Source organism: Podarcis erhardii, assembly GCF_964252035.2.
Source record: "Podarcis erhardii genome assembly, chromosome: 2".
Lineage (NCBI taxonomy): Eukaryota > Metazoa > Chordata > Lepidosauria > Squamata > Lacertidae > Podarcis > Podarcis erhardii.
The window spans coordinates 89,120,286-89,146,842 of NC_138498.1; the positions used below are offsets into that span (position 1 = coordinate 89,120,286).

The 26,557-nt window shown below is 43.0% G+C and overlaps 1 protein-coding gene across 6 annotated transcripts in view; it reads right to left on the minus strand.

Annotated features, from left to right (window-relative positions):
- The window catches only part of GRIP2 (glutamate receptor interacting protein 2), a 395,495-nt gene that overhangs the window by 203,744 nt on the left and 165,194 nt on the right, over positions 1 to 26,557 (minus strand). Inside the window, exon 1 of one of the 6 annotated variants that reach the window (XM_081852385.1) lies at positions 2,571 to 2,739. The exons of 2 other annotated variants lie outside the window; for them this stretch is intronic. In XM_081852385.1, the coding sequence (XP_081708511.1) occupies positions 2,571 to 2,724 (154 nt within the window). In that variant the 5' untranslated portion in view covers positions 2,725 to 2,739. Of the gene's footprint in view, positions 1 to 2,570; positions 2,753 to 26,557 lie in introns of those variants that run through there. 3 more of the 6 variants (XM_081852383.1, XM_081852381.1, XM_081852389.1) reach the window with 3 other exon arrangements.

The following is a 26,557-nucleotide window of genomic DNA, read 5'->3' on the forward strand; positions in this document are numbered from 1 at the left end:
ATAAAAACATACTGTATTCTGAACTCAAAAACATCAGCCGCCCTTCCCCTTAGTAACCACAGACCCTCTCACATCCCTTCCCCAGAGAGCTTAATTGCACTAGCACATCCAAAGCATATTCAAAATACTTGGTCACAGCAGGAAGAGACAGATTAAAGAAAAGGGATTCAATGTGTGCACCTATCACATACCTAAAAGAGCCAAACAGATCTGCATTGGCCTGGAACTCGTCTTTTATCTCCTTGCATAGTCTCATATTCAATAAAGGAACTACTACTACTACTACTACCATGCCAATGGTTGCACCACATCCCAAACAAATGGATCTCACTTTCTTTATATCATACATTTGTGGCCTCGCTAAGAGATTTTTGGGCCCATATGAAATCTAATACCCACATTTACTAGAGTAATGGGTTGAACATGCATGGGTATTTTTATCACTCAATATGTAATTTAGAGAAAACATTCATTTAATGGTATAAATTGTTCCCATCAAAGAGACTGGACGTTTCTCCATAGCTCTTGATCTTTAACTTATTCAAAGAGCTTACCTTTTGGGGGCCATATATGCCATCCCTTTAGAAAACAACAACAGCTGTTTTTCATTTGAATGGGGTTTTTGTGGTCTTTCATCAGATTTCGTCCTTTTCCTTGACATCACATGGTATCAGTTTTAAATCACATTTCCTGCCACAATCAATTTCCTCCCTTACATGGAGTCTCATAGATCCACACAACCAATCAAGTAAGACACAGAAGATGGTGTGATGTTGCCTGGTGACCCATGACATTACTATGTCAGTGAACATCAGCACAGGGAGTCCAAATAAATCAGAAACGAGCACAAGGCATGCTGCACTCACATCAGCATGCTTTAGTGTAAGTGCATAATTTATGCACTGATGGCAGTGACGGCTGCTCCATTCAGATTACAAACAAGCATGGGCAAACGTCCCCAGCATAACAATTGCCACAAAATGTATGAATGTACTCTGCAACAAAACAGAAACCATACATGGAAGCAGGGTCAGCGTCAGGGGTCGGCATTATCAGACATCTGCCAGTGCCTATACAGTGGTACCTCAGGTTACATACGCTTCAGGTTACATACGCTTCAGGTTACAGATTCCGCTAACCCAGAAATAGTGCTTCAGGTTAAGAACTTTGCTTCAGGATGAGAACAGAAATTGTGCTCTGACAGCGTGGCGGCAGCAGGAGGCCCCATTAGCTAAAGTGGTGCTTCAGGTTAAGAACAGTTTCAGGTTCAGTACGGACCTCCGGAACGAATTACGTAGGTACTTAACCCGAGGTACCACTGTACTCCTTTTGGAGATCCACTGCTGATCACCAGAGCCTCCTGCTCCTCTTCCTTGTGGTTGCCACGTGTGAACTTGCCCCCTTTAAGCACAAAATCATTGAAAAGATGCAAGCAGCACTGTCTTGTCTCCTTGCACTTCTCTTCTAGGTGGTTGTGTGGATTGGGAACAGAGAGACACTGCAAGTGAATGGAGTGCAGTGACATTAGACAAGAAAGAAGTGGGCGCACTCAGAAAGGGGGTCCCACTGACAACATCTCACCCAAGGACACCCCCCCCACACACACAAAAACAAACTTGGAGCTAGCACTGCATGGATACTGTAGACTCAGTTCTATTTTTTCTGTTTTGCAAAGCACATTCACCAGTGGAAACATTTAAGCAGGTGCATGAAAGGGTTCTTGGTAGTGTGTGCAGAGCCTGTTGTGCATACAGCTGTACAGGTGTAGGCTCTGTTCTTTTTGTTTTGTTCTTGTGGTTATTATTATTATTATTAGGTGTGGGCTCTGTTGAATGAATGTGCATAGGCTGTGGAATTATTAAAGATGGGATACAAATTTGATTAGTTCACATTTAAAGGCCCACCTTCCTAATTCACACTGCCTGAAACAATATGTGAAATGAAAAACATTTGTTCTTCAAAACATTTGTTCTTCAATACACATTTTGAGATGCAATTCTCCACCCAAATAATGGGAACTAAAATGCAGGTACCAAAGAAAAGGATGCACAAATCTACATATTAGTATAAAAAACCTCTACAAAAATACATTATATTAGAATCTTAGGCAAAATTGCAAGGGGGGGGAGTGCATACAAAATTGCATGCAAATTTAAATCTATTAGGAGAACTATTCACTAGTGGTGAATTTTCATGAGAACCTTAAGAAAAATTCAGAAACTGTGGCGAACAGAATTTAAGATTGGGGAAAAGAGAAACTGAAATCAACAGGTTTGCCAATTCCTAGACAGAATGAGCCAACACAATGCTCCTCCCACCCACATTTGTTCCCTGAACATGTTTTGAATGATTGAATCAGACTGACATTTTCACATTCAAATTACAGAGGTGGGAAATGTAATGTAACCCAAAACCAAACTGCAAAGCTGGATTTAAGCAATGTCTGTATGAATGGCCCTAGAAAGCATAGATAACAAAGATGACCATCTGGCTACTGAACAATCCTTAGTCCCTCCTTTCCTCCCCTCAGCTCCTGGCACATAGCAGTCTCATTCACACAGTCTCCTTACCCCTTACACAGAGATGCAGATTGCATAAGCCAATGTGGTGGTCACAGGATCCCTGGCTTTCCATCTCCTCCTCCACCCTGAAATCCTCTTTCCATCTCCTCCTCCTCCTTGAAGATTTTTTAACCATCTGGAAAACCTTGATAACTTTCTTCATTTTCTCTGCACCACCAAGGAGAGAGGGTAGAAGAGAAAGTGCAAGGTCTACAAATCCTTTGAACTCCTGTATTTGAGCAATCCTAGCTTCTTCATCTGAAAGAAGAACGTATATATATATATACACCAGGTCCTTCAGCAACACCCACCAACGCTGGTGTGGTTGTAAAAATAAAACAAAACCTTCCCCGCATGTAGGGAGGAGGAAGAAAAGGTGGAAGGCATGAAACCATAGCCTGTACGTGGTGCTCTCAAAAGTGTGAGCAGACACACACACGCACATGCACACACAGAGAGCTCATCTCTGGCAACTTGTGCAAGCAAATAACTCAGAAGGGCAGCAGCTCGTTTTACGAGGTTTCCAATTTCTGTTCTCAATGCTAGATGCATTCTGGCAGATCTGAAATGCTCTCCGGGCAAAGAGTGTCAACACTGGTGAAGAAAGAGCAGTGACTCTTCAAAACACAACATTGGCTTGAAGGATCAGAAATAGCCAGTACAGAACCTGAGAAAAGCTTCCAAGTAGGCTTCTTTATCTCTAGCAACAAACCTTTTTTTGGTTTTTGTTTCTAACCTTAAACATTTATTTTGTTTATCTTTTTCTGTGGTAAGGTCAATGGGCCCTTTAGAATTGGACATTAATATGTTGGATAATTTCTGGCCAATGTCATACATTCCATTTTTGGGTAAGTTGTTTTGTGTGTGTGGTGGCAGGGCTAAGAATGTGTGGGTGGAGCTGTTTATCTGGGCCCATCACGATATAGCTTTAATCCTTGGTTGCCCTAGTTACTAGATTATCTTCACGGGGAGCTAGATGGGTGGGTGCTGCTTCTGCTGGGCCTCTCAGTGGCTTTTAATACCATCCATCATGGTAATGTTCTGAACCAGTGTGCAGTGCCTCCAGCCCAGTCTTGTGGAGAGGTCTTAGAAGGTAACTCTTGCGTTTGGCCCCTTGGCCTTTGGGTTGTGCTTTTCAAACCTGTCACCAATCTTTTCTTCCAAGTCAGCCTCCAACCCTCCTTCTAGTGCCCACTCATCCATGTTTGGCTATCTCTCCATCCATCCAGACCCTGACAGAGGGTGGGGCAGGTGGCAGTGAGATTAGGGTTGTGCAGGCATTCTGGGGAAAAGGTGTAACATTTTTCTATAGGGTTGAACATTTATGTGGTTTCCTGTTTTCAGTTCCATGGGACATCTTTAAGACGAACCAATTCAGGGTGCAGTCCCATACACATTTATCAGGGGCTTGAAAGGAAAGCACCACTGCTCTGAATTGTGCTTGGGAACAGACTGGAAGCCAACGTCGCAAGTGCCAAAATCTCCTCTCCTACACATTGATTCAAGGTGTCCCTTCCATACGTACCAATGTTTTGGTTGGTTTTCTTTTTTTGGCTCCCTATAATCCTTCATAAATTCCCCATCAATAAGATTTATGAGTACAACTCCACTTTATTTTGATGGTTATTTCTAACGCTAGTACTGTCGTTGTGTCGACATAATTAGCAATGAGTCTAATAACGCCAAACCAATGTAATAGTCATTTTATCAGCTTCCGGCTTCATTAGTCAGAGCTGACATAATCAATTCATGTTGCCACTAGCTGGGCCCAAGCAGCAGCAGCAGCAGCACTTTCCATGTGTAACAAAAGCTGGCCTGGGGAGCTGCAGCAGGGCAGGAATTTCCTTCTCCAACTGGCAGCAGGAGGGGATATGCCTGAAGGAGCAGCTCCATTCATAATGAATATTATTGCAGTGCTGGCATGTTCACCATCCAGTCCCAAGTAAATACTAAACACCTGAGAGGGTCCCTGAAGGTTCCAACTATTTGAAAGTTGCCCACTTTAGTAGGGTAAGAGGCATAAGGCTCCTATATTCTCTTTGATCCTGTAAAAACTGGAACCAAGTTTTTCTGGTCCTTGGACTGGAGACCATCACACTCCCTCTACAGTTCAGCATTTTGCTTACGTGGTTGGAGCTAACCACATTTAACCAATGTAATCCCTTTCGCTTGTGGACCCCAGGCCTCTGCCTGGCTATCGTACCTTCTGGAGTCAATCTTGGTTCTGTTGCTGACCCTCTCTTCCTGCTTCCTGTGGGACAACACCAAATTTTTCATTCCTCCAGGAATTGGGTGGTGGTAGTGCAAGCACTTACATCTGATGGACTTTCAAAAAGTGGTTGGAATCCGTCTGCTTTTCCACACACACAAACCCTCTACTTTGTAATGACTGAGCCGGTTGAAATAGAAAATGCAGTCTGTAGGGTTAGATCTGGATCCTGCTCTGTCAATCGTTCTCCTCTTACCTAGAAGGATCTCCAGTCTTTGCATGATCAGTTACATGGTGGAGCAAGTGAATATGCATATACAAAGTAAGGACCAAGCTGTTCTACAGGTGTCTGTTGAAGGTCAGGGGCTGTCACAGGATAAAATATTAGGCAAGAGAGCTTTGTGGAACATGGCAGTGATATGACCTGTAAAAAAAAAAACCAGGCATGCCACAGCCTGAGATGAAATATCTCATGAAAAGACCGCAACTGTCAATCAGGGATCATATTATTATGGGAGATATTGAAATTTTCAATTGCTTTCTTTATGCTGCTGTAGCCTAGTGGCTAAGAGACTAAACCGAGAACAGCAAATCAGGGATGGAGGAGGAAACTGGATCAGTTAGCACATACCAAATTTGAAGGAATATACAAACTGAAACACAGCTATCCTTTGAAATTTGCACTTACTGATATGTTCAACAGGTTCTTAGAATCAGTGTTTGGCCACAGGTTGCTCCTCTTTTTTTGTCACAATTGCCAATTTGTGGTTTCTGAAATGCTTGTGGTTTCTAAAGGGCCTCAGGCTGCTCCCAACCTTTGTCAGAGCAAGTTGCTTCCTCGGAGCTGTCCATGGTCCAACAAACAACCTTCGATCAGCCTTGTCTCCTTCCCTTTGTCCCCTTGTCCCCTTCCCCTTGCCAGCAACATGACACATGGAGCCAGAACATGACACAAATACACCAGGAATAGGGAACTCCGACTCACAAGTCTAATTAGCTCCAGCATGGGTCCCAATTTGGCCCATGAGGCTGTTTTCCCAAGCCACGCCCACATGCCCCACACTCCTGATTATTCCAGCCCTAATGTAGCTAAGGAGGTACAGCACACTGTAAGCACCATCAGTTGACTGACTGCTGGAGGCTGCAAAGCCCTGCACTTTACATGCACTAATGAACATGGCAGCACCTGCAAGGCATCAGGTTTCGCAAGTGATTATTTCAAATGACATGGGCAAAGTAACATGGTTATGTGACATCACTGGCCTGCTGGGGTGGAGGAAAGGACCCCCCCCAGCCTTATGTAGTTCCCCAACCCTGCATTGCACCACCCTTTGACAGCTCGTTACTCTGTGACTGTCTGGTGAGCCTAATAAAATGGATTTTATACCGTTTACTGTTGCTCTCTCACCCTCTCCCTCTTTCTCTCTCTGTTTATCAGCTGCCTGCATTTTGGACCCATAGCCTGTGTATTGCTATGGGATCTTGCCATGATTTCTCTTGCACTAGAAATTTTACAACTATACCATGGAGTAGGTGACCTGAGATAAAGTGCTATCTCTCAGCCACTACAATATAGGAAAAATAACACTGACTACAGACTTGTTGTGAAAATTATAACTGACACTACTTTGCAAAGTATTTCAAACACACCAGAACACTCTATCCACACACTACTGAAAGCTGGGAGCGATAGTCGGATAAGGCTGTGCTGTCAGGAACGGCAACACCCACCTGCCTGTCTCTTTCCCACATTATTTTATTTAGATACTTCCACCCATTCTAGCCCATCTTTTTATGAAAAAATATAGTCAATCTGGCAGTCCAAATAACAGTACTATTTAAAAATGATATATCCGAATTCAATGACTTATGATAAAAAAGCGTAATAAAAATTGCAATCAATATAATGCAAAGGATTCAAGTAATTAAACCTGGGGAAAAAGAGTGCTGAAAGAGGTAAATCCTAGCTACCTGTGGAAAGACAAGCTGTGATCACGCCAGGCAAACTTCCTTAGATCAGCAGAGCCACTATGGCGAACACTAGCCAATGGCAGAGAAACAAGGAGCGAGGCCTCACCATAGTGGCAGACTTTGGGCTCTCAAATTTCAGCAGTGCCCTGTGCGACACTAAAATTCAGCACACACCCACACACCCAGTCTCTTGTGCTCTGTTCTGCATCATTGTTGTGGCACCCCCTGCGGTGCCGGTGCCCAGTGTGGCCAAACTGGTTGAGCTACCCTAAAACCATCTCTGCTCAGCAGATCATGTCAAGGGTCAGGCCATTTTATTTACCCTGAATAATCTCACCAGCTTGTCTAAGCCAGCGTTGGCATTAAATAAGTGTTAAGTAATAGTATGAGTTGCGCTATGTAGAAATGCATCTGCTGTATTTGAGGAAGAACTGCAGCTTAATGATAAGAGCATGCTTTCTGAAGAAAAGACCCTTGGGTTCAGTCCCCTGCATCTTCTGCCAAGGCCAGAAAACCCTGGAAAGGTACTGCTAGCTGCTGTAGACAATATGGAGCTAGATGAACCAATATTATGAGTCAACAGAAGGCAGCTATCTATGCACAAGCACCAGTCTTGGTTGGTTTGCATCACTGAGACAATTCCTGGGTTTCTTCCACCATAAACTCCTGGTTCCAGAATGTATTTGCTTTCTGAAACTGATTGTTTGCAGTCCATTAAGCCGCAGCTTGGATTTGTGTCTCTGGGTGCGCTGGAGGCCTGCCCATCTCCTCATAACAGATCTCCTGCAACGGAATTAGGGCAGCACTGAAGTTCCCCTCATTTACGTGCATGATTCATGCTCAGTTTGTGGCTGCTTATTCCATGGATATAAATATCGTGTTGCAGGGTTGTAATCACAGCTTGTGTAATGGAAGGGCAGGAAGTAGCAGAGAATTCCCAAGCCTTAGTAAAGAACGAGGCTGCAAGACTCTAGGAATCTGCAGCACAAGAAACAAAATCATGCTGTGCTGTAAGCAGTCATCAGGAATGCCAGCAAGGAAAGATGCTGCCTCCCCAATAATACTGAGGTTTCAGTAAGTGCAGCTCTCTTCTAGTTTATCACAATCTTCACCAACTGAGTGCCTCCTCTCCTGTCCCGGACTACATCTCCCATCACTCCCAGTCGCTGCTGGCTGGGACTGATGGGACTTGCAGTCCACAACAACTGGAAGGCACCAGGCTGCTGAAGGCTGGTTTAGCTGTTCCATGAATTTCAGAGCTTTCTAATTGTCCCCTCCAGCATTGGTCAGAAAGCTTGCTTTCCTGATCCTCTGTGTCGTTTCTGTTTGTTTGTTTTTCCCTGATGGAAGTTCACTTTCATTTGGTAAGATATATCTCTATGTCTATCACATTCAAGGAGCTCAAGGCAGCATACATGGTTCACTCCCTCCCAATTTTATCCTCACAACAACCCTGTGAGGTAGGTTAGGCTGGGAGAATGTGGCTGTCACCCAGTGAGTCGCATGGGTGTGCAGGGATTGGAACCTTGGTCTCCCAGGGCATAGTCCAGCAATCTGACCACTACAGTGGTACCTCGGGTTAAGTACTTAATTCGTTCTGAAGGTCCGTACTTAACCTGAAACTGTTCTTAACCTGAAGCACCACTTTAGATAATGGGGCCTCCTCCTGCCGCCGCGCCGCTGGAGCACGATTTCTGTTCTCATCCTGAAGCAAAGTTCTTAACCTGAAGCACTATTTCTGGGTTAGCGGAGTCTGTAACCTGAAGTGTATGTAACCTGAAGCGTATGTAACCCGAGGTACCATTGTACATCACACTGACTCTCTTTGAAGTTCATGACATCCTCCCCTATGTGAATGCTTTGAAGGGACGTCGGGCTGAGTTCAACTTTGGATATAAGATTAAAGGAAGAGCAGAGTACATCTGGCTAGGTAGAAAATTGTGGTATAGAGGAGTTTGGTTGTGGCTAATTTTCCTGAAAACCTCCATCATCATCTGAAGTGAATAGACCATGTAGTTGAGCCCCTTTTGCTTTTTGCTTTTTAAGCAAACCATTCACTTATCATGTTACTCTCAATTTAACTTGTTTATTTTGGGGTTAAATTATAAAGGAACAGCACTGACACAAACGCCATGATGTGAGTCACTAGATTGTAGGGTAGGCTTTTGCCTGACAAGGCGGAGAGTTAATGATTATTCTTGCAGCAAAAATGTATAACTCCCCCCTACTCTCCTTAGAGAAGGTTCTATATTTACTAAAAGGGCTTTGGCAGTGCCTGAAAGGGATCTGTATGCCAGAAGGTCAATGCATGTCTCAGGATGTGATGCTCAATGCTCTTTATTTGAGGGGCAGAACAAGTCCTGGCCATGGGCTTAAGGAAGCAGAATAGCCACTGCTGCAACCACAGCTCCACCACTTGTACCAGCCAGTGTGGAAGGAGTAGAGCACACTACTCAGGGAAAATGCCATTATGCTATGCCAGCTGCTAGGTGCAACAGAGAAACCCAGATCAGGTCCACTGCTACCCCATGATGGCAGCAGGGTTGGCTCAGCATCTGGTAGAGAGTGTGTTCAACTTCTGGTTACTCTGAGAATTCAATGGGGGGAGGGGAAGTGGGAGAATTCTTACATGTGTTTCTGCATCAGTACCAGAAATACATCTTTGGAGTACGTCTTCCAGAGTCAAAGCAGCCCTATCAAAAAGGTCCTCTCCTTCTTACCTAATAAGAGAGGACTTCCAACATGATGGCCTTCAAACAAAATGAGCTCTCTGTTTTGTTTATTGTTATTATTACCTCGAGGTCACGTCCCTACCAACAAGCCTACTTCTATTTTTGAATAAATTTTATTAGATTTTTAAAAGAGAAATAAAGATTATTATCAAATATATTTTTTTATACAAACTAAAATGTTAATCTAGATAAACACTCTGAACCAGAGGAAAAAAGAAAGACAGAAAATAGAAAAAAGTGATAGGAGGCAGAGATATAGAGATAGAAAAAACATTGAAAGAGAGAGAAAAAGACAATTAAAGTTAAGAAATGAAAGCTTTCAATTTTTCATCTATCAGCTATATATAAACATTATTCAACTCATCCACTCCAATATAACACCCAGCAAGACTACTTTCTATAATGCAACATTATCTTTAGCCTTCAAATCCAAATAGCATTACTTCATTTTCATGCAAAAAGTTTCCAATCTTTAGTAAATGTTAACAATGACTTTTCTCTAATTAAACATGTCAATTTTTCCATCTCAGCTAAGTCCAATAATTTCAAAAACCATTCCACCATTGTTGTTAGTGATGAGCCTTTCCATCTTTATACATATAAAAGTCTCACTGCCATAATCATATATTGGAACAAAGTTCTATTATCTTTTTTTCTAATTGTACAGTGTATGCATTGTTGTATGGATCTGCAGTGCACATAAAGGGCATATAACATTGGATGTAGAATCATGCAAATAATGGGCAATTTTTTTGGTTAATTTTAGAGGAACTGGTTTAAAAAAATAACTCACTTCTCATCAACATCAAGGAGACGGGAATTAATAAATCTGTGTAAACAAGCCCAGCGCTGAGATCTTTGGAAAATCACTAGCAATTATGGCTATGATTTGCCTCCACAGTCAGAGGCAGTAATGCTTTGGAATACTAGTTGCTGGAAACCACAGGAGGGGAGAGCGCTCTTCTGCTCAATTCTTGCTTGTGGGTTTCCCACAGACATCTGGGTGGCCACTGTGAGAACAGTGGTGCTGGACTAGATGGACCAGTGGCCTGATCTAGCAGGTTCTTCTTATAGTCTTTAAATTTCATCCCTATGCACAACCAAGAAGGGTAGGCACCAAAAGTGACATCAGAGCAGGTAGTTTCGATAACTCCATCAAGGAATGACACAAATTCAGTCTAGCTTGCCTCTCCCGCAATTTTTGTTGCTGTTGTTCCTGTGTTAGCACAAGGCAGAGGAAGGCAATAATTCCTCTGAGTGGTTCTTACTATGAATAAGCCCAATGGGGGATTTGTTCCTTGAAAGACTAGCCCCTACTTGTCAGGGGAGTAAAAAGAAATATGAAACCATATAATCGATACTTGGCCTGCTGCAGATTCCACAGTTTCTTCCTCCCGCAGAGTACCTCAGTTGACTAACCTTTCCTGTCCAGAGCAGAGAAATGTCTCGACTCCTTGACCTGCACCTTGGGAGCAGGATTCACCAGAGCTAGGAATAAACCAGCAGCAAGGGGAACAGGGACATGTTCACGGAGCAATGCAGGTATACAAATAACCCTCTTTATAGAATATGGAAAATTCTTCCTACTATGGGCCTCTGTAGAATATTAATTCCAATGGTGGGACAACGTACAGGGACAATTGCACAAGTGTACAGGGCATCTGTGCCTGGCGTCCAAAATGAAAAACAGCGGAGGCGCACAACAGCTGAAGAGAACATCTGCTGATTAATTTTTAAGGATAATAATCTGTGCACAAAGACTTCAGATCAACTCTCTTTTCATTACTCTCCAATCAATCTTATTTATTTAGCATTTATTTATTTATTACATCTCCTCTCTTAGGAGTCCAAGGTGGCTAATAGAATACAAACCAGTTCAAAAGCTTTAAAGCGCCATACAGAATAATATAACACGGAATTCAGAGTACAGCAGACAAGGAACAACGGGTCTTCAGTGGCATTCATGCTTCCTCAAAGGCCTGGATTAACAGATGGTTCTTCAGCATGTTAGTGGTGTAAGCAACAACTGCCAGGCTATGGAGTTCCATAGCTGGAGTGCCACCACAGAGAAGGCCGTATCTCACGGCAGAAGGGCAATCCCCAAAGCATGGAGGGTGAGAGGGGCTAGTGTCAGTGATTCAGAAGAAGGGGTGGGACCAGGAAGCATGGCTCAGCTCCAACTCTCAACCCCCAGTCCCAGGGCCTGCTGCACCTTGCTATGGAACCAAAAAGCTAATAATGATCTTTATGCCTGCTTTCTGCTGCTATTCTGAAAGAATCTAGCTGCCACTTGCATTGGCAGCCAACATGGCAACCTGTTTTCATCAGATGACTGAAATAAATAAACAAACTTGAAACTGTAGTGGAAATGGGAACTGTCTTTGTAAATAATATGAAAGAGCAATCACAGTGAGAAAAAGATTTATGACAAACCACTGATTTCCAAGAGATCAGTAGCTAAAAAAAATGTGTGGTCCTATTCTGTAGCAATTCTTCTCCTTTCTGTTAATCAAACTGCCTTCCTTTAGAGCTGCATGATTTCCAGCTGGTTTGCCACTTCCCATTAATTAACACACTGCCTGAATGCCAAAGCCCACGTCTTGCAGCTGGGATATTGCCTGTTCACCACAGTAAAACACCGTGCTGCTATTAACGTTCGTAGGAGAGAACATTAGGAGATGAATGTGGCTGCTTAATGCAAGCGATCAGAAGCTCTGCTCTGCTCTCTAGGTTTGGAGCTGATGGGATTTTCTTTTTATAATAATGAGAAGAAGATGAGGCTGCAAAACGGGGTCACGCACTTCAAATCTTTCCAGTTATGACTTCCACAGCATCTTTCCCCTTTCAGAATGGACTATTAAAGCAACAAACACCTTATGAAGAGAAGAAAGCAAAGCTGGAGGAACTGGGCTAAACTGGGCTCCAGTTTAAACTGGTACAACGCCTTATTTAGCAGTATGGCTGGTGCAATCAAAGAGGACTGTGGGAATACTGATTAAAAATAGGTTGCCACTTTCCCTTTTCTCGGTTTAAGAATATATGAATAACCTGCTGGATCAGGCCAATGGCCCATCTAGTCCAGCATCCTGTTCTCACCATGGCCAACTAGATACCTGTGGCAAAGCCTCAAGCAGGAACTGAGCACAAGAGCACATTTCCCTCCCATGGTCTCTAATAATTGGTATTTGGAAGTATTGTTGCCTCTAACTGTGGAAGCAGAGCAGAGTCATCATGGTTAGTAGCCATTCATAGTCTTCTCCTCCATGAGTATGTCCAACCATCTTTTAAAGCCATCCAAGTTGGTGGCCATCACCGCCTCCTCGGGGAGCAAGTTCCACAGTTGGACTATGCACTGTGTGAAGAAGCCCTTTCTTTTATCTGTCCTGCACCTTCCAACATTCAGCTCCATTGGATGTCTATGAGCTCTAGTATTATTAGGGAGGTATAAAAACCCTTTTCTATCCACCTTCTCCATGCTCTTTAGTCTACTATGTAGCTTAGGGTTAGGGTACAAAGCAATAGAGTGGTCCCTTGGTTTAAGAACAGCTTAGTTTATGAACAACTTGGATTAAGAACACTGCAAACCTGGAAGTAGGTGTTTTGGTTTGTGAACTTTGTCTTGGAATAAGAACATGTTTCGCTTCCTGTTGAGTGTGTTCCATTTGTAAATTGAGTCCCCCGCTGCTATGGGAAAGCAGGCCTTGGTTTAAGAATGCTTTGGTTTAAAAATGGACTTCCGGAACGGATGAAGTTCGTAAACCAAGGTTCCACCTCCTAGAGCCCCCAGAGCTAACCCAGAAGTGACTGCAAGGGTGGCTGAGTTTTTGTCAATAGTATCTCTTAAGAGTGGTGAATGGCACTATTTAGCAGGAAGAAATCCCAATGAAAATCCTCATTATTATATATTTTACATGGCTGTTTATTTGTATATATTTTAAATTATGTTATTTATGAATGTTTTATGATGGCCTATACTTGTAAAGCCTAATAAAGCTTTGGCCAAGTAAGCTAAGAATGAAATCATACACCAATGTGTGCTTCAGACTGCATTCCTATACACATTTATCCAGGAGTATGTCCTACTGAACTTCTGAGTGCACATGATTTCAGTGTATTGTCACCTAACATTAAGTCTAGATTGGTTCTGTTCCACTACGGGATTCAAGGTTCAGAAAAATGAAACCCACAGCAGCTTCTAATTTCTGATCTTGGATTTCAGCATGCATGCCACTCCTGTGGCCAAAACAGAGAATCACTACACAAACAACCACATAACAGTCCTACCAAACGACATAGTACTGAACTTTCTGTTGAGACTTACTTCTGAGTAAACATGTTTAAAATTACAGCAGACATCAGGAGACTTGTGTCTGAACTTGGGGGCATTTGAAATGGCTAGATTTGACAGACGTGAACTTTAATATTGGTAAATTTGCTTTGAAGATTCAGTTCAGCTCTGCTCTGGGTTCTATTTGTTTGACTAGGGACCTCAAGGGTAATGTCATGAATTTAATGTCAAAACAGCACAGCAATTAGTGATGATGACTGCCTTGCACCAAATGCTCGCAGTAGCTGACATCTCCAGATAAAGCAGCAAGAGGGATGCAGATCCCACAAAATGTTAACTCAATCCTCTACACTGTGGCTGGGGAATCTGTGGTTGTCCACCGGTCGGTAGACTCCAGCTGCCATTGGCCCTAGTCCACATGGCCAATAGTGAAGCCTGAAGCGAACTGGAATCCAGCAAAATCTACATCTTTAACCCTTTATTTTACCACTCTTGCTGTTGCTGAAAAGCTCAGCAAATGGTAGTCAGCCAAGGAACATTCTCCCCTCTGATGCAGCCAACTTCATCACAGCTTAGAACAGAATTCAGGAACTGATCTGCATGTTCAGAAACACACAACTGGGACAGTGCCAGCGTGCAATATTTATACAGAGGAGATCATATGACGGAGTCCTCTTCTGTGTTAAAACTAAACTATTGCCTGTTGAAAGTAAATATATCAGGGAGAAGGACTCAGGCTTGCCAGCATTTCAGAACAGCATACTTTCAGGTGGGCTACACCACATGCTTTTTTAAAAAACCTGTAGATCATCCCTAAGCACATTTTCAGTGGGTAGCCCATTCAAAACAGTAGCAACAGAACAATCCAATTTTTACCTCCACCAGAGCTGAAAGCACAATAAAAGTCAGAGTTACGTCTTACAGGTCAATTTTTCAAAGTTCAAAGCCCTGAGATGGAGCACAACAAGGGAGGTGGTGGCAGAGTTCTCATGTAAAAAGCTGTGACCCTAATAGGAGGGTATCAGGGGCTCAGTGTTTCATGAAAACCAGCCCATCTGCCCTTACCAATTTTCCCCTGGGAGTGTGTTTGGAGGTGGCAAATCAGGGAGGGTTGCTGGGCAACAGGGAATTCTTGTCTGCCTCAGACTCAACCAGAGCTTGAGAAAAAAATGAGGGATTTAAAAGCTCACCTCTTGTTTGAGGTCGGCTTCTGGAGCCCTAAAAGAACATTTCCAAGCCAGGCTGCTCAAAAGTGCTTCACCAGCAGTTATTCTCCATTCTTCCCCCAGCTCCCATTTTTCTCTTCTTGGCTTCAAAGCAGCGGTGGTGAGCCTTGCACAGGTCTTGTTGAAAGCAGTCATGAGGTAAAGTCCTTCATGGTTTATCACTGAAAGATTGTCTTTAATTGCTCAGTATGTGGACAGTTTTGACAGCCAAATCACAGAGTGCCCTTGAGATGTGCCATTTGGGGCTGGCACTGATGATTGATTTGAACTTTGCTAGCTTTCTTCACAGGTTCACCACGGCAAATGGAAATTGTAGTAAAAGCAGCAGGGAGACTGAAACTAATGGGACCAAGAGGTCACTTGAGAAAAAATCCCAGCTCTGTTTAAGTTAACACCTAAAACTTCTTCTGCGTTTTTCTATTTTTATTGTTATGTATTTGGGGGAGAATATGACATATTATGCTTGGTTTTAATTATTGTTAGCCACCTCTAGGATGTGGGGCAGTGTAGGCCCAGAGTATACTGAAGGCAAGGGTAATATTTGAAATATAAAGTATATACGATAAAGATGAATGTATTGCCAAGGATGTTGTTTTTGTTTCAAACATTGCAAATTTTGGACAAAATGGATTGTTTCAAGAAGTGCCAGAAAGATATTTCTAGATTTGTCTGGCAGGGCAAGAAGCCCTGAATAAAATATAAGATACTAACGGATGTTAAAGAAAGAGGTGGATTTGCCCTGCCAGACCTTAAGCTTTATTATGAATCAGCCACATTTTGTTGGCTGAAGGATTGGCTACTTCTTGAAAACACTGATGTATTGGATTTGGAAGGGTTCAATAATGTATTTGGTTGGTATGCATACTTGTGGTATGATAAGGTCAAAGCACATAAAGCGTTAAAAAACCATATTGTCAGGAAAGCACTGTTTAATGTCTGGATAAGATATAAGGATTTGCTTGAAAATAAAACTCCAAGGTGGTTGTCACCAATGGAAGCAAAGGCTCAGAAAAAGCTCAATATGGAGGCCAATTGGCCGAAATATTGGGAAATATTGGAACAAGAAGGAGACAGATTAAAGCTGCAGAGTTTTGAAAAACTAAAAAACAAAGTACGGGATTGGCTTCATTATTAGCAAATAATGGAGGCTTATAATTTGGATAAGAAAATTGGTTTTCAGATGGAGAAATCAAAATTGGAAACAGAACTGTTAGATCCTAAAACTAAGAACTTGTCAAGAATGTATAACTTGCTGTTGAAATGGAATACTCAGGATGAAATGGTGAAATCTGCTATGATAAAATGGGCACAAGATGTTGGACATAACATTATGATGGCTGACTGGGAACAGTTATGGACCACAGGTATGAAGTTTACGGCATGTAATGCCTTAAGAGAGAATATAATGAAAATGATACACAGGTGGTACATAACACCAGTCAAGCTTGCAAAAATTTACCATCTGCCTGAAAATAAATGTTGAAAATGTAATGAGACTGAAGGTACATTCTTTCACCTTTGGTGGACATGCCCAAGGATTAAGACTTTCTGGGAGATGATCTATAATGAAATGAAAAAGGTATTTAAATATACCTTCCTGAAGAAACCAGAGGCCTTTCTCCTGGGCATGGTCAGCCAATTGGTGCCAAAGAAGGACAGAACTTTCTTTATGTATGCAACAACAGCAGCAAGAATACTCATCGCAAAGTATTGGAAGACACAAGATTTACCCACCCGGGAAGAATGGCAGATGAAAGTGATGGACTATATGGAACTGGCGGAAATGACTGGCAGAATTCGAGACCAAGGTGGAAGAAGATTGGAAAAAATTTAAAGTTTATCTACAGAAACATTGCAAAATTAAGGAATGTTAGAAGGTTGTTGGAATGAAGTAATGTGGTTTTAGCAGAAATGATATAAAGGATTAGGTTAAAATTGATTTTTTTAATTGGTGAAAGACGAGAATTACAGTATATTAAGATAAATTATTAGGATAAAAACAAAGCTGGAAATGATTTGCTGAAACATCTAATTGAACTAGAATACAAAAAAAGGAGGTGTGAGGAGGTCAAGGAAATAAGCAAAGGAAAGAAAGTTATGTAAAGGTTTGATCTGTTTTTGTTTTTTGTCAATTTGTATTTTTTCTGTCTTTTTTATTTTTATTTTTTTGTCCTTTTCTTTTTTATCTTTGTAATCTTCAAAATTTGAATAAATACTATATATATATATATATATGCAGGTTTTGGTGTCCTCGGGTGTCTTCCCGTGTAAAAGTTGGGGTGTCTAGGCGACGTTTCGACGAGGTCTCACTCGTCATCTTCAGGCTGGTGCTTTCGGCTTCTTGTTACTGGAACAGAGCAGGATCTCAGTGTTTGAGTTCCTATAAATACTGTAGAGGGGGTGTGGTGTATAGCCTCCAATGTTCTGGGCAGAGAGGAAGTTCCCAGGCTAGTGTGCCTTTTCTTCTTTTGTTCCTTAATTACTTGAGAGATATCTTGAGTGATTTCTTGAGTGATATCCTGAGTACCACTTAGGTGGGTCATTAGGTGTGGATTAGTTGTTAAAGTCTTTGTGTCTTGACCTCTTGAACTTTGTGAAGAGTTTTCCTGAGAAGATGGCTGTACTGTACTTAGTTGTGCTCTGGCTTGGCTTCGTGTATAGGGGCGAGCTGTGGTTTTGTGGCTTGTGTCAGCCAGATCTGTGTAGGGATTGCAGGGGGGTGCAGCATCCGGAGGTGCCACCATGGATTGGCTACTGGATGGTGTCTGTAATTCATCTGTGGAGAGGGTCTGGGTTTGGGTCTGGTGTGGTTGATTGGTGTTGGCGTTCTGTGTGCCTCTGGATCTGGTGTCAGTTTTTGTGGGGAGGGCTAATTTCCAGATGTCTGGCAAGCGGGATGTGTCGTCACGCTTGTTCATGTTGTGAGGGTGTACCCGTGAAAATCTACGAAAGCAAATATATATATATATATATATATATATATATATATATATATATATATATAAAAATCTACGAAAGCATATATATATATATAGTATAGATCGTAGTGAGACCATGATGTCAGTGTTACGGCAAAATGGTCACTGTGCAGTCAACAGACTTTCTCTTTCTTTCTTTCTTTCTTTCTTTCTTTCTTATATTACTGACCTCAGTAGGGGGCTCAGTAGGGGGTGTTCCCAGTTCAACCTGGAGATTCCAGGGACTGAACATAGGGATGCTCCACCTGTGAGATACAGTTCTTAGGAAATGAGGCTCAATTTCTAGAGAGGGGAGTAGTTGGGGGAAAGGAATAGGAAGTCTTGGGCAGGAAAGTCTCATGGATTTTGGCCTTAGGCTGCTGGGTGAGGACAAACATATCAGAGCATAGTTGAAACACGGTGGAGTGTCGCCTCTGGTCTTGTGTCTGCAAGCGCTTTAATCTAATGGAATAGGTCTGGATGAAAGATTTGCAGGGCTATCACATCATCTATCATGTGGCTGGGCCATGCATCTGGATAAGCCTCAACCCATTAAAGTTAATGGCAGTCAGGGAAAATGGTGGGTGGAGTTGCATATACTTCAACTTTACGGCCAGCTGTACCCCTAACTGGAGATTTGATTGACACAGAAGTTACTCCGAACACAAAATTACAGCTTTACAGGCAACAGGAACATCAAATGAATATTTAATATTTTTGTATATCCATGTATGAGATATTTAAGTAATAAGGTCTGTCAGAGAGAATGGGAGCCATAAGCTAATTGCATCTCTGGGGTATTTTGAAGCACAAGGTTCAGGCAAGTGCCTCTGATCCTTCCAGTGTGTGATTATTCCCTGATTATAATAACCTCCTGAGGAATGGTGTTGTTGCCAGAGAGAAGGATCCTGCCACCTTGGTCAGTTTCATGGATTGTATTGCTTGGCAGTAAGGCAACACAGTCCTCTTTCATTAGCCAGGTCCTAGTTAGAGTTATGACATGGGACTCTCAATGCAGCTGCTGCTGCTGCTGTTGGATTTCATCATTATAATCCCCCCCCCTTGGTAATGATTTATATTCTGAAAAGCGGGAAATAGATACATTCATATGTGTATTATTATTATTTATTTAATGAATTTTTGTTCTGCTAGTCAAAATCTTACCATGGCGACTCACAGCATATAAAAACAATTTAAAACCAGTGGCGGGAGGAAGGGATCAAAGAAGACAATAGTAATAGTGGCAGTAAAACATTTCACTTTTCTAATCTAATTCCATCAGCCAGCCAGTCCAGTAAAAACAGAGCTTTCTACATTTTGCACATCCTCATAAAAAGCAGCCAGAAATAAAAATGCCTAAAGGATACCCTGGAGGGGGCTGGTGGTGTTCTCGAACCAGGAGGCCACTATGGAAAAGGCCCAGCAATTCACACAACCCAGCGATCAGTTGACCAGCAGTACTTGCAAAACCCCATGCACGCTAATTTCCATTGATTGCTTCAGAAATGTGGAGAACTGAATTTAAGATTAGAAAAATGAGAAACTGAGAGCAACTGACATTTTCACATTCTGGCTCAGAATATCATACACATTTGTCCTATAAGAGAGATCTTAAAAATGTATTTTTGTGTAAGGAATTGTTGTCTGTTACAGTCCAGGAGAAATATCAGGAAAAATATTAAAAGCTACAAGGGGTACAGATGAATCAGGAACTGTATATGACATGAGCTGCAGGCTCCCTCAGCCTGTACCCAACTAAATCACTAATATTTCTTTTTGGGGTGGGGTTGGCCTGTCTCCATTATTTATAGGAACCACATCTCTCTACACAGGAGCTGCATCAAGGGTGTTTAGCAATATAGAAATGTGGGCAACCTTCCAACAGCAACTGAAGATCCTATTTTGTGGGCTTATGTCTTAGGACTAGGAAGTTGTGCCTTCTGTGTCATCTGCCCATATTAAATACACCAGGGACCAACCTTCATACAGGAAGCCAGGCAGCAAAAACACTGCAAAAGGTGGTCGAGAGCTTGATCTGCCAGAACTATAATTAATTGTGATTTGTTTGGAGGAGGGAGCAGAAATGCAAATGTGTGCAGGGAAGAGTGGCTGAGAGCCTGCAAAAACATACACATACACACAAAAGGAAAGGGAGAAAAAACTACCTGCAGCCCCAGGCTCAATTGCTCTCATGAAATATAGGCCAATTGGCTCCCCCGGGCTCTCCTTCTCAAGAGGCTCTGAGAGCTAATTCAGTCGTTTAATTAATTCACTCTTTACACATCAAAGCAAAACAGTCTATGGTTTATTTCTAGAGAAGGGATGGCAAATGTTCTAAACATTAAAAGGTCCAGTGGGAGGAAACACCTGAACTGAAATTTCATTCCCAGGTGGGGGATTTGGACAGCCACTTCGGATCATAATATGACAGGGCAAGGCCCTGCCACTGACAGGTCTTGCCTTGGCCAATGCCCTGTTACTAACAAGACCGGCCATAGCTCGAGTATAAAAAGCAAGGCAACATTTCTGATCCTCAGATGGTTAGGTATAAAAACATAGCATGCTCTGCCTGAAATGAAAGCCTGTTGCTGGGGATCAGCCAGTGGCTGGGAGTCACCAGGGCAGAGAGTCCTGGACTGGTTGGATGCAGAGGAATGGTGGGAGGAACTAGCAGGGGAAAGAAGGTTCAGAGCCCACAGACTGATGATGGAACAACAATGAGTGGTCAGAGGGAGAAGATGGGGAAGAGGAGTTGTCAGAAACTGAAGAGGTAACAGGGCTTAATGAGCTGGGAGAGTCTGTGGCAGAGAGAAGTCCAGAAAAAGAAGGAGAAGCAGAAGCAGGAGAGGAGGGAGGCCAAGAGGCAGTGGTGAGTTAGGCTGTCTCCCCCTCCTGCTGCAACAAACTCCCCTCCCCGATGTCTCCCAGAACCAGAAGAGGGCTGAAATGGGTGAGGCAGTGACAGGTTGCACACAGGTGCAGTCTCTGATTGCTTGGAAAAAGCTCTGGCGGGGAGGTGACTTAGATGGCTGTGGGGAAGGGGACTTTCAGTCTCGGCAACTGATTCATGTGTTAAGACCTACCGTGGGTGAGCTGCTGTGTGCATTAGGCCTGACACCCAGCCAAGCATGTGAAGATCGTGTTTTTGCTAATGAAACAAAATGGTGTAATTCACTGCTGGCTCACTCTGTGAGACTGCTGTACTCAGGTCCTGGTTGTGAGCATCTCATTCACCACTGTGAGAACCAGTATACTGGACCAGAGGGGCCACTGGGCTAGCCCATGAGGGTTCTTCTTATGCTCTTAACTGAATCAACATTCCACCTGACCTCACTATGCTGAAGGCTAAAGGTAGTGACCCCAGGCTAAAGGTAGTGACTCTCCTCCCCCTTTTTTTGTCTAGAGGCCTATGTTGAAGAACTGTCCTTGGGGAAACTCAGACTGGAAAGCTCCCAGAATGCAGGAGCTCCAATGAACATGAAAATATAAATGAGATACCGTATTTTTCGCTCTATAGGACGCACTTTTTCCCCTCCAAAAATGAAGGGGAAATGTGTGTGCATCCTATGGAGCGAATGCAGGCTTTCGCTGAAGCCTGGAGAGCGAGAGGGGTCGGTGTGCACCGACCCCTCTCGCTCTTCAGGCTTCAGGCAGCTATCCGCTAGCCTTCGGAGCGCGGCAGGAGTTCCCGCTGCGCTCGGAAGGTTTGCAGATAGCTGCCTGTTCTGGAGGCTGGGGTTGGGGGAAGCTCGGGGTTCCCCGCCCCCAGCCCTGCAATCTCTGGGAGCGGCAGCGAGGTTGCGAGCAATCTTGCCACCGCTGCTGGACCGGGGGGGGGGGGATAATTTTTTTTCCTTTATTTCCCCTCCTAAAAACTAGGTGCGCCCTATGGTCCGGTGCGCCCTATGGAGCGAAAAATACGGTACTCCATAACTTCACCCCCCAATTCATGCCAAACTAATAGTTTCAGCCAGTGCCCCCCCCCCATAAAAATATGTGCCGGTACTCACCATGTTGTTATCATACGTGCCACACTTTTTAACAACAACAAACAGAGGCGCTGGTACTGCATGCCTTGAGTGCCCCTGCAGAAAGGCACTGGTTTCAGCTATAAAATCTGTTTAGAAAGGCTCAAGCCGTTCACTTGAAACTGAGATCTCCCTAGCTGGTGGAATTGCAACTAAGTCCTCTGGCTTGTCCCCGTGATTGAGGGGGCCAGGACCACATGACGTGTGCATGCCCCACACATGCCATACTGACGTGGGGCATACTGATGAGTTGTGCACACACCATGCGGCTTGTGCAAATGATGTCAGCACATCCTGCAGTGTGCATGAGTGAGGTGAGCTCATCATGCAGCAGGCATGCACAGATGTCATGGATTTTTGAGGGGACCCTGGCCCTTGCTTGAAATTTTTTTGGGACCCTTGGCCCCTGCCCCCTCAGATGGTGCCCCTGCCTGCAACAATCCTTGCAAATCTGCCGAATGGAGGAAAAGAGAGGTCCATTTCCAGGGGAAGTCTCTTCTACTACTTGTGACAGAGCTTTATCCAGGTGGCACATGGTTTGGAGGATCATCTGAACCTAGACCAGTCCAGAAAGGGGACTTTAGAGATAGCAAAGGTCTGGTACTCCAAACCATAGGAAGCCAGTTGCAATACCTTCTAGAGCAGACACCCCCAAACTCGGTGTTATGTACTGAAGTTCTCACCCTGGGCCAGCAGGGGGATACTGTAGATAGTTTTCACTAAGGTCCACATATGCAAATAAGGGATTGAAAGTGACATTCAGTGATTGGATAGTTACAGAAAGTTGTTACAGTTGCATTGTACTGGAGCTCTGTATAAGCAGGCTGGCTGAACCCTTCAGCTCAGTTCTGTTCTGGCCTGTGAATAAACAAGAACTGTTTGAAGAATCGCTGTGTTGTCTGATATGTTCACCCACAACTTAACACTCGGCCCTCCAGATGTTTTGGGACTACAATTCCCATCATCCCTGACCACTGGTCCTGTTAGCTAGGGATGATGGGAGTTGTAGTCCCAAAACATCTGGAGGGTCGAGTTTTGGGATGCCTGTTCTAGAGCCTACACGCTTCAGCAGACATCACTCACACTTCCACAGGCCTCTCACCAAATCACATCTCCCTCATTTGCAGCCATCTCTTCCATCTGCAGAACAGAGACCAATCAGTAGTAGCTCAGAGCCAAAGCCCCATTCCTCACCTGGTTACCAATAAAAGCTTCGGCAGATACAGGCAACTACAAATTTGCATGTGGGTTATGTTCCAAGGTACCACATGTTTAAGTGAAAATGCATATATTTGAAACACCATTGAAAAAGTCTGCAAATACCCTGTCCCCCCCCCCTGCTCCACCCCTTTGGGTGATGTTTTTGAGTCACTTCCAAGTTTGGTGAGGTCACACACATATTGGACACACCTAAAACAGTCACTGCCCATATAGGTAAACATGCATCCTAATATTATTAGGTCCTTATGTTTTGGTCATTGGATTTTACTGAGTTAATATCAAAAGCTGGACAAAAACTGACCTTCAACAAAGCAGAGACAGAAAACAAAGGGGCCCTAAACAAAACTGAATGCTAAAACAAAATATAAGATTTCATCCAGTTATTCTGCCATGCTTCCATGTATGTTATGATCTTGTTGATGACTTGTTCCAGTGTCCAGCAAAGCCCCTGGCTGGATGTCTGTACTGATGTTTGACAGAGAAAGGGCATTTTACACAGTCAGGAAAGCACTTCTGGAGCAACAACACATGGGTGAGAAGCAATTAAACATCACCCTTCAAGTCTGACATTTGGCATCTGTTCCAGTGTCTGCCGAGACGTCCCCTGTTTTCAGTTAATATACACAGTACAAAATGATTCAGCCTACAGTCGAGAGGCTCCCAGAGCAAAAAAAGAAAAAAGAGAGAAAAGAGTATAAAGTCTATGATAGTGACATCAGGGAAATACTACTACTACTACTACTACTACTAATAATAATAATAATAATAATACAATGAATAGATTTCCATTTTATTTATGTTTTGGCTTTGTTTTTGCCGGGGTACCCTCCCAAGCAAACAATCTACAGTGTATGGCCTTTCGTACTGGGGGGCGGGGGGGGGGAGAAGAGATATTATTGTTTTGTTCCTATGCTATGTATTTTTGTGTTTTTATATTGTAAACTGCCCTGATCCTTGGATGAAGGGTGGCATAGAAATTTTAATCATAATAATGCATGGTGTTGCACTCTCAATGTGTTAACCCTTCTGTTACAGAAAGGTGTGAGTGATGGACATTGGGAAGAAACAGCAGCCAGAATCAGACCAACCTGCTTTCCAAGCTTATGACAGACTCCACAGAACAGTTGCTGCATATTTAGCTTTGGGATGACAGCAAGGACCGCCCTCCCATGTGTATTTTTAAAATTAAGAGCAAACATACCATTTTTGACATGTTGTAAAGATTTCACAAGTCTTGCATTTCACTGAATGACACACACACACACACACACACACACTTGAGTCTCACAGAAACAGAGCTGGTTTAAATGTGAGATGACTAGAGGGCTGGAAGCAACAGAGAAATTGTTTTGAGACAAAGCTGTAGAAAGGCAGTTGATCGGAGTATTGTGTATGAACCATTTTGCCCTATGGTAGGTCAATCAATCTGCCAAGAACCTAGCTGACATCCCAGTCCTAAGACTGCCTACTCAGTTGCTAGTTCCACATTGGGACTTATTCCCTAGCAAATCTGTTTAGGAAACACATTCTGAACATATGTGTATGTGCATAGGCACACACACACACCAGTTAACGGTGTGATTCCATTTATATACTGTACATCCAGCTAATTCAACTGAAGATTAATTCCAATGTGAACCTCAAGGGATAGCTAGAAAAGCTTTTTTATCTTCACTCAGAAATTTTCATTGCTTAGGAATAAAATATGTGTTTACGGCTCATCAATGCACACACAGAATAATATGCAGCCTTGGCTCATGGCTGATGCAATCTTACAAGCTTCTTTGAGCTGTGAAGAAACTCCGAAGAGAGACCCTGAGATTCAAGCACCAGAAACCTGTGACTATATCCAGGTAGTAGGCTCTACCAAGCATGTTCATGTTTGTAAAACTACTGAACTCTATATCCCCCCAGCCATTTAAGACAGGCCCCCGTTATGCTTTTCAAAACCCCTTCTATTTTTCATTAAATCCGTCTATTAAGAGGGCAGTCTCAATTTGCCACATTAAAGGGTTACTCCAAGGGAAGTACACAGCATTCGCAGAATTACACAGGATGGATCAGGCATCTTTTCTAGGCCTTGCTCTGAAAGGCAGCTTTCCATACAAAGATGGTCCTTTTTACTTGTGAGGGACCAACACCATTCGGTGTTAGAATATAGAAGAGATAAATATGCATCTGGAGGAGGAGGAGAGGACAGAGGGGGAAGAATGAAGAGGGCCCTTTCCCCATCCTTTGGATTCCCCAGGAAACCTAGCAAACCTGCTGTACCTGGAACTGGGTGTGGAGAGTGCAGATGAATGGGATACAGGTGTGGGCAGCCTGAGGAAGTAGCATCCACCTTGATTTATGCCCATAAAAAGCAAGCCTAAAGTGAGAGACTAGGGTGATGTCTGCTGTTTCCAGAAATTCTTCTCACTGTGAGACATTTGTGGTTGAGCTGAGCGTTTGTTTGGACCCTAGGTGAGAATGTGGAGGCTGAGAGGGAGGGTGCGTCAGAAGGAAAATGAATGTATGTATTAGTACCTTTGTATTAATGTAACATTTTTATATGTAACTAACTGTGAATTTTCTTGTAATATTTTGTTTAAGTTGTCTGTTGTTGCTTCAGTTTTTTGTACACCGCTTAGAGATATTTTAAACATATTAAGTGGTATAGAAATTAAATAATCAATTCAAATAAATACTACAAAGGCAGTAATTGTAGTATTGGGAGAAAATCTCCCAGTGCCATCAAGGGGCCAGCTGAAATACATAACTGCAAAATACACACACCATGATGGTGCATCAACTCTGAATGACACATGCATTTTTCATAGATTTTACTGCCACATACCTAGAAGTTGATACCCGATAGTCACACTGTTTCTGTGTATATTATGGCAAATATGTGGCCCATTCATATGCAGGGAGCCTCAGCCTAGCAGAACAAGGAACTCACTGATTGAGAAGTTTGCTCTCCAACTCCTGAATGATGACTGGGATTGGACAGCAGGGAAAGCTTACAGTGGTCTCTCTGCTCCCCCGAGTGAACAAAATACAATGGTGGCAGATTAGATGCAGGGCTGATACCAAAACCTATAATTTACCGTAATGTGTTTCTTTATAATACCCAACTTTCAGATATAACTTTAATAGTTTTCAACATAAATTCATTGTGTCGGCAGCTGCCTCCGGCTAAACTTTCCTTTTAAAGTTCAGCTAACCTGGAATAGCTATTTTTGAGAATGAGGCTGAGGGAGAGATGTGTCGCATTGGTATGTTAAAAAAAAAAAAAAAAGCTGTGAAATTATTACAGCAGCTTCAGATGGGCATTATGAAGTCCTGGCTGCAAACCAGCCAGGGAATCAGATTGGAGGTAGTA